This window comes from Chironomus tepperi, unplaced genomic scaffold, assembly GCF_022539635.2.
Source record: "Chironomus tepperi strain 1889 unplaced genomic scaffold, CSIRO-AGI_Ctep_v1 contig_319, whole genome shotgun sequence".
NCBI classification, from domain to species: domain Eukaryota; kingdom Metazoa; phylum Arthropoda; class Insecta; order Diptera; family Chironomidae; genus Chironomus; species Chironomus tepperi.
In genome coordinates, this window is record NW_027226441.1 from 227,489 (window position 1) to 241,795 (window position 14,307).

A 14,307-nucleotide genomic window follows, 5' to 3' on the forward strand; every position below is an offset into this window, starting at 1 on the left:
CATTTTAAAGAAGTTTTAAAGTATTTAAATCAAAATAAATATTCAATAGCAGTGCTTTAATGTCTAAAATTAAGAAAACAAAAATGAAAGAAAATTGGAGAAAAACGCGTTGAATAACAAAATGGCGAAAAAGGGCGTGCAATATTTCAAAAAACTTGTGAGAAGAATTGAAGTTCAGGAAAAATTAAAATTTAAATATTATTTTAAAGCATTCAAATGTGTAAAAAGCGGGCTTAAATAATCAATAAACTTTAATTAAGCATATTATCTAAAGGAATAAGTGGAAATCTGAGTGTTTTCAACACATTTATTGTGTTTAATTAGTAATTGAAAATTTTGCAAGAAAAAAAGCAAAAAGTGAATAAAGAAGAAAAAAAAGAATTCACATTTTCAAATAATTTCTAGTGATTTGTGTTAAAAAGAAGGTATTTGCAGTATAGCAAACAACGAAAAGAAACTGGATAGTATTTTATTTTAGGAGGAAAATAATCAGATTGCATTGAAAATAGTAGTAGTATTTTTTCAAGAATATGAAGCTATGAGGGAATGAGAATAATCAATAGACAAGACATAGACACAGAAATGATGGATGAAAATTCACTAAATGGTGCTCAAAATCAAATTGGTGTCGGTCAAAATCGCGTAAATAATATAGCGACTGGTGACAAAGTAGTTGAAGACCCAAGCAATGGAAATGCTCAAAATATTCAGCCTCAATATACGATTCCCGGAATTTTGCATTTTATTGAGCACGAATGGCAGCGGTTTCAGGCTGAACGCTCACAATGGGATACAGATAGAGCCGAGTTACAGGTATGTTTTAATTATTTATCATTTGGTTTTTTCCATATCACTGAGACAACCAAAAACATCTCATTTTCCTTCTGTTTTTCACGGCCATATATTACGAAAACTCCAGTGACAGGGAGATTAAAAGCGATAATTTCATTACTCTTAGGTTGTTATCAAAATTACAGTTCTACATTTGCATTAATTTAAAAACTTGATTACATTAGCTTCATTTGATGAGAACTTGGATGTATTATACTATAAGTCACTGAAACGGGAAATGTTACTCGAAAAGAAAATTATCTCGCCCATTTTTCCTTTTTTTTCTCATTTCTAATGACTTGAAAATTAAATTGATTCAGCACTACTTTTGTAAAACTGCACTTCAATATGTTTGAAAGTGATTTAAATAATGTTTGATTTTTGTTGAAACTTTTTCGTTATTTTCGTAAAATTAAATTGACATATAAAATATGAAGGAAGAAGATTCGTCAACGTGGATGTTTCAATTCTCTTTTTTTTTTTTGCTGATTTCTCTTCATATACACTTCGCTTTTCCTCATGTCACCATCTCCATATCGGTTGAAAAAAAAGTAAGAAGATGGAAAGAAAAAATATATGAATAAGAAGAAAATCTGAATGAAATAAAAATGAGTTTGCCTACAATCACTTTTATTAAGTGACATTAAATTTTACACATCATCTTCAATACTCTCATCATGAGCATATCACAGATGTTTATTCAATAAGGATTTTTTTGTACTTCCGTCTATTAAGCTAATCATTCCTATTATTTTGGCTGTTTTCAGTTCTCTTCTGATAACTTTAAATTAATAATTGACATGAAACAAAGGAATGATTAAAATGCTTAATTGAGTGATGTTTACACATTTTTAATTGGTGACAACTCAGTAATTATCCTCAATTGTTTTTGCGCATTTCAATAAAACTTAATTGTTATCGATATAAATAAAGAAAAAATCCCATTGATCATATATATACAACATACTTAAAATTTCTATTTCTATGCACAAGTTGAATACTTGTAATATTTTCTGCTCTGCATCAACATTCTATTCATGTTTTACTCATTTTTTGAATGGAAAATTTTTCCTCTCTCGTTCGCTCTTCATTTTAACTTTCTCTCCAAAAAAAATAATATAATATACTACCTTCCTATCAACGGAAAAATTCAGTCTTCACCATGACCTTTTCTTTTCGTTCATATTCGCTTTTTCATTCTCTAAGAAAATAGTTCCTTAATACTATTGCCCTGAAAATCGACATTTGTCTCTTGTTAGAGTAATGCAAAAGTCAATATTTATTTAATAATAGCTTTATGAAATTTAACACTTTATTATTGTGGTTTTTTAAAAAACAGACAATAAACGGAATATCTTCTTGGAATGATAAAGAACAATAAACAAGAGAACTTGTTGTGACTTCTTCTTAAAAAAAGATTATTTAAATCTTCTTGTTGATTATTGGCATTTCAAGACCTATCGCAATGATTGACGTCAAATTAATTGATTTTTTAGCTACAACCTACCTTAATTTATTGTTCTAATGCGTTCTACAAATTATTACGTTTTATCAATTATTAAGTTATTTGAAAGTTCATTGAACACATGAAACGCTTGTGAAGTTCGATATAATTAACATCATTTTGTCCTTGAAACTCAATAAGAAGAGAATCAAGTATGAAATTTGATAAAATGGAAAATATTTCCAAACACATTAAAAAACTTTAATTTTAGTTTTTCTAAGATAATTTGATGATTTTGGCTAATTTTTAAAAACATTACAAACAAAAAATCACAACCGGTCTTTACTTTTTTGTCAACGGCGTCAACGACCTGTCATTATTCAGTGTTTTTCCTTCCTTATTCATACGATGTTTTTAGCTATATATTTTTATTTTTAGAACTATGTGCAAAAAAAACAGAAATAAAGCCTATCGTGAAATTCGTTTTGATATTTTTTCCCTGCTACTCATTCTTCCGTATTCCTTTCGCAACCGTTCATCAATAGCTCATATATTTGTTGAGTCTGATTAATAACAAGAACAATGAAAAATAAATAATAATCATATTTTTAGTGTGTGGCTTTTGTTGATGAAAATAGAATGAAAGCGAAGAGTAAAAAAATAAATGAAACTAAAAAAAAGAATTTTATTGGAAAAATCGATTTTCCTGCCTTTTTTCTTCCCCTATAGAGAATCATATTCTTAAAGTATAAAGTACGACTTGTGTTCTGTAACACTTAAGCTCATTGTTTTTAATAAAAAATTTAAGTTTTTATTCTTATATTATGAAATGCAAGTGGGAAAATAACTTGATGACATGTTCTGTCATAAACTTTTGTGTTAGTGCTGCATTTCGATTCATAAAAATTTAATTAAATTTCATCCTTTATCTGTCATTTGAAAATCTTTTGCATTAAATTACGTATTCTTGAAAATAAACTAAACAAATGTTATGTATGTGCCTTACCTGGAATGTAAAGTGTTCAACCAGATTAAAAAAGTAAAAAAATACTTGAATATCAATGTAAATAATCTAAACATTCTAAAATAGACTAATATTTATATCCGAGCGATGCAAGGGAGTTAAATGATGGGAATGTAGAATGTTTATTTTATAAAATAAAAATATAAACTTGCTGCTATCTAAACTAATCTGAAGTATTTTTTTGAATTCTTTAAATTATTTAAAATTTGGAATTTTCATTCATAATGAAAATGTGTTTCACACTCGTCGAAAAAAATTGGCTGACGTCATATAGTCTGAAATTGTATTTTTTGACTGGTTGTAAAAGAAAATTTACCGTGTTATTTGAAAAAAATGATATGTGTCATCATTTATACTACAATGTTAACGAGATGAATGAGTATACATAAAAAAATATGTGGTAAATAAAAAGCTCTTTTTTCACGACTGAATAACAACAAATTGCTTGTCGTACTCATCAAAGTGCTTTTACTTCCATATTCCTTTACTAGACCCAACCAACCATACATGAACAATAAATGTAGAATCTTTAAAGGAAAACACTTCTTTCATAAATGTTTGCACAACATGAACGACGTTTGCAATCACATTTTTTTGATGTCATGCAATGGTTAGAGAAACCGTGTGTATACTAAATGATCACGATAATAGCTATATGCAGGATAAATTAATATTATCAATTTTATACAGTTGTTTAATTTCAATGCAATAATTTTAAAGAGTTATTCACATAGCAGTTAAACGTCTCATTTTAATTATAATATGACATAATAATGATCCAACAAAAGACTTATTTATTTATAAATGCATCAAAACACTTTGTTCCATTGAAATTCATTTGGAAATTAACACATATTATGAACACACCTAATTAAATTATTCGTTCAGTAAAAGCATTTTGTTTGAACATCTGTTGAAGTCTAAAATAATGGTAGCTCGATGTTTTTTTGTAGAGGATAAAAAGATTAGATTTATTTTCCTAATAAATGTAAATTCGAGTAGTCAAAAAATGGAGTGAGGGTGGCAAATGAGAGATATTCATGTAAACAGCCCAAATATCGCTTATTGATGGATACATAATTAATTAATTTTAATCTAGATTCCTCGTATCAGTTCCTTTCATAAATATTAATTTTCTTTTCTATATCTTTCAAACTAAAAAGCTCTCATTTATCGAAATATTTAGTTGAAATATAAACGATAAGCAGTAATAAGAAGTTTTCCAAAGTATGCGAGAAAGAAATAAAGAAAAGAAATGAAAAATATAAGAGTAGTAGCTTGTAGTAGCTTAATTAAGCCATATGCTCATGAGTTCATTTTTTTTTATTTGATGAGTTTTTAAGTGAAATTTTTTTTTTCTTCACTGAAAACCGAATGATAATGAAGAAGAGTTTTTCTTTCTTTATGATTTATCTTCGAATAATTTGAAAGTTTCTTTTGTTTTTTTTTTGTTAATCTTTTGTTATTTCGACAATTTTAACAGTTTTCGTTTGGCAGTCGATACGAAATGTTCAGTTTGCGTTCATATTTATAATTCGTAATTTTATTTTTGGTGGATTTATGTAAATGAATAAAGGTGTGTTTTAGAGTAATGTCAACAGAAATAATAAAAAGCTCAAATTTTAAATAACCAACGTAGAACAAATATTTTTCAACCCTCTCTCAGGGTAGCATTTTTATGACATGTCATGAATTGAGCTTTTAGTATACAAAACTCTAAATTAAGGTACTTTTTAACACTTTACTCACGAATTCGTGATTAGCTATGTTTTTATCTTTAAGGCTTAGCCGAGAAAAAATTACGTCTACATTGGACAGTGCTTCTGAATTCTTAAATGATTAGAAAATTCTCTCTGTAGTATAAATTTGTTAAAGGAATTCTACCAAAATGACCAAAAACAGTGAAAAGTTGTCTCAATTCTTACATTTGCAAGTCGAGTTGCTAACCCCTATTCATTTTTTTTTCATAATTGAATTGCTTTTAATTAATATGTAACTTTCACTCTTTTAATTTTAGTCAAAAATTGCTGTGCTGTTAGGCGAACGAAAAGGTCTTCAAACAACACATTCAGACTTGATACGTCGAATTAAAATGCTTGAATATGCTTTACGACAAGAACGCATAAAGTTTCATCGCTTAAAATTTGGATGTGATCCACCGACAATTGACTTAACACAATCACCTGATGAACAGGCTTTAGCGAATGAAATTGCTACAGGTAATTATTCTTATTATAGCATTTAATTCAATTGATTTGTTTTGACGCTTTTGTTATTGTAATTTAGATGCAGATTTTCCATACAGTCCTGTAACAAATCAAATGTGGGAGCGTGGACGTGCACGCCTTCAAAATTATTTGAAAGAAATTGGGTGGACAGAGACAATAATTGATGTACGTTCAAAGTGTACCAGAAATTTATTGAAATTAGGCAATGCGGAACAAGAGGAAAATATAAATCCAAATGTAAACGGTACTGAGACTAATAATAAGCGCGCAAGTGAATCCCAAGGTTTGTGTTCACAAGAAAGCAGCGAATATGATAATGAAAACAATTTTTATATCATAGGACGCGATCAACCGGCAAAAAAGAGTCAGCAAGCTATGGCCGATGCTCTCTTATTGGACACAGAAGCAGCTGTAATGTCTAGCTTTGCCTTTCTAGAGCCCGCCGATGTCGAAATGGACGAAGAAGATTATATGGGTGATGATATGGATCTTGTAACTGGCAGTGACTCCGATATAAAGCAGTTAAAAATGAAAACCAAAGGTGTAATTGTAAATGATGGTAAGACTTTGTTATTTTATCATACTTTAATTTATTTAAGTATTATGGACTAGATTGATAATGTTATGTAAAAATATTTTAGATGATGCAGATGCTGAAGCAGAAGAAGTGCTGAATGATTTGAATCGTTTAGCTGAAGGCGAAGATGCCAATATGAATATGGTTGTCAATAATCAGCGTATCAATGATGGATCTATGAAAAGGCGTGTAATGACTGGTATGGGACCAGGCGTTAATGATGAAGAAGTTGATAGTAGCCTCGGTCTTGGCGAATTGGCAGAATTGACCGTGACCAATGAATCAGAATCGACTTACGATGTCAATAATTCTAAAGAGTCATATCGTAAAACTTGGAATGCAAAATATACATTGCGTAGTCATTTTGATTGTGTAAGAGCACTAGCATTTCATCCGAAAGAATCTGTTTTAATAACAGGATCTGAGGATCATACTTTAAAATTGTGGAATCTCCAGAAAACCGTTCCGGCAAAGAAATCAGCATCGTTGGATGTTGAACCACTTTATACATTTAGAGCTCACAACGGACCAGTTTTATGTCTTGCAATGTCCACAAATGGTGATCAATGCTATTCTGGAGGAGTCGATGGTGTCATAAATTGTTGGAATTTACCTAACTCTAATATAGATCCTTATGACAGTTACGATCCAGACGTTCTAAAATGCAGTCTAGAGGGTCATACGGATGCTGTGTGGCGACTCGCGGTAAATCATACGAAAGGAAATCTTGTGTCTGCTTCCTCAGACGGTACTGTTAAACTCTGGTCACCACAATCAAAGATCCCATTATTAAATACATACAGTAATGAAACGGAAGGAATTCCAACTTCTGTCGACTTTGTTCGTGATGAAACAGATAAAATAGTTGTGAGTTATAAGAGTGCAGTCTCAATAATCCATGACGTAGAGACGGGCAAACCATTATTAAAGTTAACACCAAATGGAATGTCCGGACCAACAGATCCATCAAAATATATTAATCGTATTATATCACATCCAACAATGCCGATAATCATAACAGCACATGAAGATAGATGGATTCGATTTTACGATGTAAACGACGGCACATTACTTCATGCAATGGTCGCACATTTAGATGCTGTAACAAGTTTAGCAATTGATGTTCATGGACTTTATTTATTAAGTGGTTCACACGATTGTTCAATACGATTATGGAATATTGCAAATAAAAAGACATGCGTGCAAGAGATAACGGCTCATCGGAAGAAATTTGAAGAAAGCATTCTAGACGTGGCATTCCATCCTACAAAGCCATTTATCGCCAGTGCTGGCGCTGATGCAATTGCAAAAGTGTTCGTTTAATCTTAATAATGAGATGATGAAAAAAAATAATATGAAAAGTATGATAAACAAAAAAAAAATAATAGTAATAATGATACTACTGATAATTAATAATCCAAAAAAACACACATAACTAAACCTACTGATTATCGGTAATATACAGCGATTTAAAATAAAAGTAAATAAACATTATTATTATTATTAATTATTATAAAGCACGCCATCTTGTTAATAACTAGATGTGTTACTGAGTGTGGTAAAGTGAAACATTTTAAGAGAAAATCAGTGAACTATCGCCATTAAATTGTTTTCAATTATTATATTAAATATTTATATACTTTTTCATTTCATATCATATTCACACCATAATAAACGGTTTAAAAAATTATGAGCTTGATAGTTTCGAATAGCTTTTACAGATGCCCGAATTATGCTCGATGATGGAACTGACGAACAGAATACTGTTCGTATAATAATATTTGGTGTGAATATGTTTGGAAAGGCATTCTGCTTTCCTTATCAGTTTAATTTATTAATGAATGCAAGATAATAAAAAAAGGATGCAAGAAAACGATGAATAAAAACTATTATGATTATTGAATTAAATTAATTAAAAAAAAGAAAAAAAAACATGAATAGCAATAATATTAACATGAAGAGAAAAACTTAACTACCGCCAATTTTTCATAAATTAAAAACAAAAACACTGATCACAAAAAAATTAAAACAAGTGAAAAGAGATTAAAACAATTTATTTCGTATGAAGAAAAGTAATATATCTTATTAATATATATAAAAAATAATGATGAGATGAACATAGCTGAGTTTTGAGAGAAATAAATAAGAGAATCCAGGACAAAAAAAAAGTATGATGCGTAGCATATTTTAATATGATAATGATACAAAAAGTGAAACGTTTGTTATTCTGAAAAAGCTTTTCCTTTTTTTATATATTATTTTTCCATTAGAAATTCGCTATAAATACATAAATTTTAAAGGAAAAAAAAGATAATTATGTGTGGCTAAAAAACAAGTAGAAATGCCGATTTTTCATCATGTAGCGTATAGGAAAAATAATAAATCACTCTGAATGGGATTAAAATCACTTGGGTCGATAACAGAAAATATTTTGTTTCAACATTGACCAGAATTGACGGTCGATTTTATATCCTCAGTATCACAAAGAAACTCATACATAATTAAATTAAACATTAAAGGAAAAAAATGAATAAAAAAAAAAATCTAAAAAAAAACTTCAATGTTATACTAGAGAATCTAACACAAAAAAAAATCATAAAAATGAAAATGAAATGAAAATTTTTTAATGGACAATGAGAGCATAATTTTAGGATCAAATCAATTAAGTCATTTAATTTATAATGGACGAATGAAATCCTTAAAAGGAGTTATGTATGATGATGATGATGATGATATATTCTCTAATAAAGTGCGATAATACTGAATCTTTGTCATATACTTTCTTGGCGCATTTCCCTATTAGAATTTTTTTTATATTTTTATCCATGCGTCTTTTCCATTAACAGCTTTATTTATTTAGCAGCACATTCTTAAGATACAAATTAGAATCAATTGTATTATGTGAAGTTGTGCTTACACGACGCGCCAATGCAGATGATGATTTTTTTTTTATATTTTCTGTACAATTTGAATAGTTAAATTAATTTCATTTCTTCTCCTTTAACATTATTATTAAATTATAATTAATTGCAAAAAGATATTTTTTATGTTGACAAAAAACAAAAATATAACAAGAAAGTGGGAAAAAATTAAGCAGAATTGTTACATAATAATAGTATGGTCTCTATAAACCGATGAAATTAACTCATTTTTGTGTAATTAAAAACTCAAACCAATTAATTGATAATAGGAGTTAAATAATTAATAAGAAGAAAAGAAAACTCTGTTCATAAAAACACTTACTGAGAGATGAAAATATTATATGAATTCTAATTGAAAAGATTAAAAAAAAGTAAAACAATCGAAATAAGTTTTAAGCTCTTGGTCAAAATAAACATTTGGTAGAAAAAAATATAAGAATGCTAAAGAAAATATAATTCCAGTCTTTAAAATATCATGTTGAAATGAAAATGTATATTCAGTGGCACCAACAAATCTTATAGGATTACTAGACTTAGGGATGGAAAATCATTAAAATTATTTGAGCAAAAAATAGTAAAAATATGAACAAATTAATTATTCTTTTATTGGAACTTTTTGATCCTAAAATTATTTTGGCATTAAAAAAAGAATTTTTTAAGTTTTAAGAAAAAAATTCAACAAATTTGCTCATAATTTATTAATGAATTTTCCAATCCTTAGTCAGTATATCCTCCCAATCTTCCTAGACAATTTAAAAAAAAAAGTAAACAAAATTTAAAAACTTAGTTAGCTTAAAACTATTTGAAACTAAAAAATTAAAAGCTTTTTCTCGCTGGATATTCATTTTCATTTTCCATTCATCTAAACAAAATTAATAAATTCAAAAAGTTAATTTTTTATTTGAAAGAAAACAATTGAAAAAATTCATTAGTCATACAGAAAAAAAATAAAGAAGGCAAAGTTTTTTGTCTGATTTTAGGACTTAGACATCATGGACAAGTTATGAAACAAGAAAAAAAAGTGAAAAAAAATTTCAAATACAGAGAAAAATATGTAAATCATCTTAATCTATTAAATCAGTTTCTCAATAAATTGGTTAGTATAATTGAAATGATAACGATGATAAAGAAATCAAACAAAATGAAAATAATAAAAAAAAATAAACAGAAAAAATGAGGAAGCATCTTGTGTATAGTTAAATATATTTCAAAAATGAAAAATGAATAAAAAAAATAAAAAAAAAAAATAAACTGTTTAATATCAAAAAGTATTGACATTTTTCTCTAAATTTAAGCTACAACTTATTAATAATTCATTCTTTTCTTTTTCAGCTACAAAGCTTCAAGTTTATACTTATTGGACGGGACTTCATCGCACAATTGATAAATTCAATGAACGACGGAATTTCTAAGGAATCAAAATTGTCAAACATCTTCGATAATTGATTCAAAACTGGTACATTGACCTGGACTCCATTCGTGGCAATTTTAAGGAAAGGATTTTGGAACTTACATCTGTTGCACTAATTCTATTAATTACAGATTCAATATTTCATTCTAATGTAGATCTATGAAGTTGAGCAAAGCTTTAGTTATTGACAAAGCTCTAACATAATAGAGCGAAAGCTTCTTCAACTACGATTCTCGTAACTTTACAAAAATAATCTCCATTCTCACTAAATAGCAGGTGATTTGTTCTAACACACCTGTAAAATGGCAATATCACGTTGAATGCAGATAGTCTTTAGTTAACAGTACGTAACGAATTATACGAAAAAGGCAGACGATTCATCAACAAGCGAGAGAGAAAAGCAAAAAAAGAGTAAAAAGCCAGACAATGCAGCACTACACATGGAAAATGAATGATCGAAATGAAAGAATTCTTTGATAATTGCTGTGTCGTGCTTTCTATCTCTTTCCAATTGTGTGTATTCTTCATGTTACAACAGAAACAAAAAATAATTTTTTTATATTTTCTGTTAAGAACGAGTTTCTCAATTTGAGCGTTAGTTAGTGTTTGCCTTACCTCAGCTTAGATTTGTTGTGCGAAACCTTAATGCTGTAAATTTTACTTTTTTGAAGTACAAAAGGTAAATAAATCATTTTGGAAATTCTATAAAAAATATAATTTTTTAAAAAGTTTAGAATTTTTTAACTTAATTCATAAAAAAAATGTGATAAAGTCATTGAATAGATTATAAATAATTTGAATAGCAATGAAATAATAGAACAAAAATATATTATAGCTTTAGTGCCGACAATTTTATGCAAATTAAAAATCCATTATAACTTCATTAGAAAAATTTACAACATATTTAAAATTAAATCTTTTGTCAAATTTCAAGAAGTTTTCGAAAAGAAGTTGACGTGGCCATAACTGCGATGCGTGTTAATGACACTTAAAGAAATGAAGAAGATTCTCTTTTTTGTGAATCATAAGCAGTCGCAGATAATAAGAGATATATTAAAGCTTTACAATTATTAAAATTTCTATACAATTGCATCATTGTGGAATTTTATATTCCAAGATTCTCGGAAGGAATCGTGATCTTTCAATATTGTTATTCTTAAATCACGTGGCATAACTGTTGACTAATATTGAGGAATCTTACTATTTTATTCCGATCGTAACACAGTCTCACATATAATCAATAAGAATAGAAATGTGTGGAGACAAAAGAGACATTTGACGTAAAAAAGATAAACTGGTATCGAATTCCACCTAGCTAGAGAATATTTAAAGCGCTTTGGGGATTTTTCGTAAATTACGAAACGCTTAAGGGAGGAGGTGGGTTTCAATTTTGTTGCAAAGCGTTATGGTGAGAAGAGAAGGAGGTCTAAAAATTGAATTTTGAACGTTACGGAATTTCCGAACGTTCCATTATTAGATAATTACCATAATGTGATTTAAAATGTTAATAGCCAACGGGAGTCTGACAACAAAACGAGATTTGTGATTCTTTTTAGCTCCAAAAAATATCAATAAATTTCACCATGATATCCATTCAATATAGAACGGTATAGAACGTATCTTTTGTCGTAACCTTGCAATACATGGAGACAAAATAACGTTATTCAGCTTGCTCAGACTTGGATAACAGAAAAACATTTGAAAATTGATTTATCAATCAATTTGTTTCAATTTTGTTAACATGTTTACGGAAGTGTCATCTACCTTTCGAAACATGAGCATTGAATCAAATAAATAGAAATGCTTAATTTATAAAAATTTCAAGTGATGTCTAAATGGAAAGGAAGTCGAGTATCGATAACCCATAGTCAATCTTTAAATCAATGGTGGCCAACCTATGCCGCCTTTTATGTTTGAAAATGCCTTGAATCGTATGCGGCTTTGGAATTAATAAAACCTTGTAACCACAGATTTAAATGGATCACAATCATTATTGTATCTTTTTAACTTGGACCATAAAACTCGAATGTCATCTTAAATCCAGACGCTTAGCCAGAGAAGGTTTTTGAAATTAGAACCCTCCTGGACAAAAAAGTATTCCTCAATTGACAAAGCTTTTGGAAAAATAAATTCCAAAAATCGGCATTTAAAATCCCTAAAAATAAGAAAACTTTATCCTCGAAAAATTTCTGTAGATGCCTCCGGTTGCATCTTCTTCATCAAAGCTAGATGTCAATTATGAACGACGGCCTAGCAATTTTACCATTCATTATTTGATAGCCATTATTATTAATATCAGATTCCTTCCATTAGAGACATCACAAAGAAGATATAAAGAAAAATGGCAAACAATGGCAGCGTTTTGGTAACAGGAGCTTCAGGCTATATCGGAAGTCATTGTATTGTGACATTATTGGATGGCAAGTTGGCAACTTTATATGAAGCAAATTACATATTTTATGTATATGTATATATTTTTTTGTTATTATTTATCTAGCTGGATACGATGTTGTTGCTCTTGACAACTTTACAAATTGTGTTCAAGGCCCAAATGGAGAATCCGTAGCACTTCAACGTGTTGAAGAAATCACCGGCAAGAAAATTGTCTTCTATCCATGCGATCTACTTGACATTGATTTCTTGAGGAAAATTTTTGAACAACATAATATTGCTTCAGTCATTCATTTTGCCGCTATGAAAGCTGTAGGCGAATCTATGCAATTTCCACTCTTATACTACAAAAATAATCTCATTGGAATGATTAATTTACTCGAGGTGAATTTGATGCTTTGTAAAATGAGACAAAGGACATTAATTTAAGATGATGTTATTTTTCAGATGATGAAAGAACATAACATATTTAATTTGGTATTCAGTAGCTCATGTACAGTATATGGTGAACCGGAAAAGCTCCCAATAACAGAAGAAAATGAAACTGGCAAAAGTGTAACAAATGTTTATGGACGAACAAAATATTTCGTTGAGGAAATGCTTCGTGATTTGTCAAAAGCAGATGAACGATGGAATATTATCGCCTTACGATATTTCAATCCAGTCGGGGCACATCCAACTGGAAAAATTGGAGAGGATCCAACAAAACCTTTTACAAATTTGATGCCATTCATTAGTCAAGTAGCAATTGGCAAAAAGGATATTGTCACAATTCTTGGTGATGATTATAACACACCAGACGGAACAGGTGTACGTGATTATATACATGTAATGGATCTTGCAACAGGTCATGTATCTGCAATGAACAAACTTGAGACAGGCAAATTCGGTATAAAGTTTTACAATCTTGGTACAGGAAAAGGAGTTTCCGTTCTTCAACTCATAAAAACTTTTGAAACTGTCAATAAAGTTAAAATTCCTTACGTAATTCTTCCACGTCGTGAAGGTGACATCTGTGAAATGTATGCGGACCCAAAATTAGCAGAACAAGAGTTGGGTTGGAAGGCAAAGCATACATTAGAGGAAATGTGTGCTGATTTTTGGCTTTGGCAAACATTAAACCCAAATGGATATAAATCTGATGTCGCTCAAACTAACGGACATTGATTTTACTTTAAATTATTCTAATTCAGGTTTCTGTATTCAACTTAAAAGGAGATGCTCTTATTTCTATATTTTTCGTTTTTATACAGCATTTTACTTGCAAATTTCCATTCACGTTTGTACGGTTTTTCATATGAATAAAATTATTATTTTAAGATGAATAAAAACATTCATTGCTTTGTGTATCTTACAAACTTTCATAATGAGCTTTATGGAAAGTTGTTTAAAACTTACAAATTGATTGTTCATACATAAATGATGTCTAATATAATGATGATTGCAATTTAAGTTAGAATATAACACTAAAAATAGGGGC

At 29.1% G+C, this 14,307-nt stretch overlaps 2 protein-coding genes across 3 annotated transcripts; both read left to right on the plus strand.

The window, feature by feature from the left end:
• Nucleotides 1-154: 154 nt before the first annotated feature.
• Nucleotides 155-10,293, plus strand: Cka (Connector of kinase to AP-1). The gene is made up of 6 exons (XM_070643548.1): nt 155-425; nt 479-813; nt 5,317-5,518; nt 5,586-5,810; nt 5,868-6,086; nt 6,169-10,293. The coding sequence occupies exons 2-6, from the start codon at nt 547-549 to the stop codon at nt 7,425-7,427; spliced, it is 2,172 nt and encodes a 723-aa protein (XP_070499649.1). The 5' UTR covers nt 155-425; nt 479-546; the 3' UTR covers nt 7,428-10,293.
• Nucleotides 10,294-10,993: 700 nt separating this feature from the next.
• LOC139092976 (UDP-glucose 4-epimerase-like) lies at nt 10,994-14,164 on the plus strand. Of its 2 annotated transcripts, none has more exons than XM_070643553.1 (4): nt 10,994-11,115; nt 12,750-12,856; nt 12,934-13,211; nt 13,275-14,164. In XM_070643553.1, exons 2-4 carry the CDS (start codon nt 12,778-12,780, stop codon nt 13,992-13,994), a joined length of 1,077 nt encoding a protein of 358 aa, XP_070499654.1. In that variant the 5' UTR covers nt 10,994-11,115; nt 12,750-12,777; the 3' UTR covers nt 13,995-14,164. The 2 variants fall into 2 exon arrangements, with proteins under 2 accessions (XP_070499654.1, XP_070499655.1); XM_070643554.1 differs by having other exon boundaries at nt 11,037-11,115; nt 12,736-12,856.
• The last annotated feature ends 143 nt before the right edge of the window (nt 14,165-14,307 follow it).

Excerpts from the sequence above, each read along its gene's own strand:
- Cka (XM_070643548.1), top strand. The coding sequence starts at position 547 with ATGAGAATAATCAATAGACAAGACATAGACACAGAAATGATGGATGAA. Across the intron at positions 5,519-5,585 it reads AGCGAATGAAATTGCTACAG|ATGCAGATTTTCCATACAGT; the intron begins GTAATTATTCTT and ends ATTGTAATTTAG. Across the intron at positions 5,811-5,867 it reads GCGCGCAAGTGAATCCCAAG|GACGCGATCAACCGGCAAAA; the intron begins GTTTGTGTTCAC and ends TTTATATCATAG.
- LOC139092976 (XM_070643553.1), top strand. The coding sequence starts at position 12,778 with ATGGCAAACAATGGCAGCGTTTTGGTAACAGGAGCTTCAGGCTATATC. Across the intron at positions 12,857-12,933 it reads TATTGTGACATTATTGGATG|CTGGATACGATGTTGTTGCT; the intron begins GCAAGTTGGCAA and ends TTATTTATCTAG. Across the intron at positions 13,212-13,274 it reads GAATGATTAATTTACTCGAG|ATGATGAAAGAACATAACAT; the intron begins GTGAATTTGATG and ends GTTATTTTTCAG.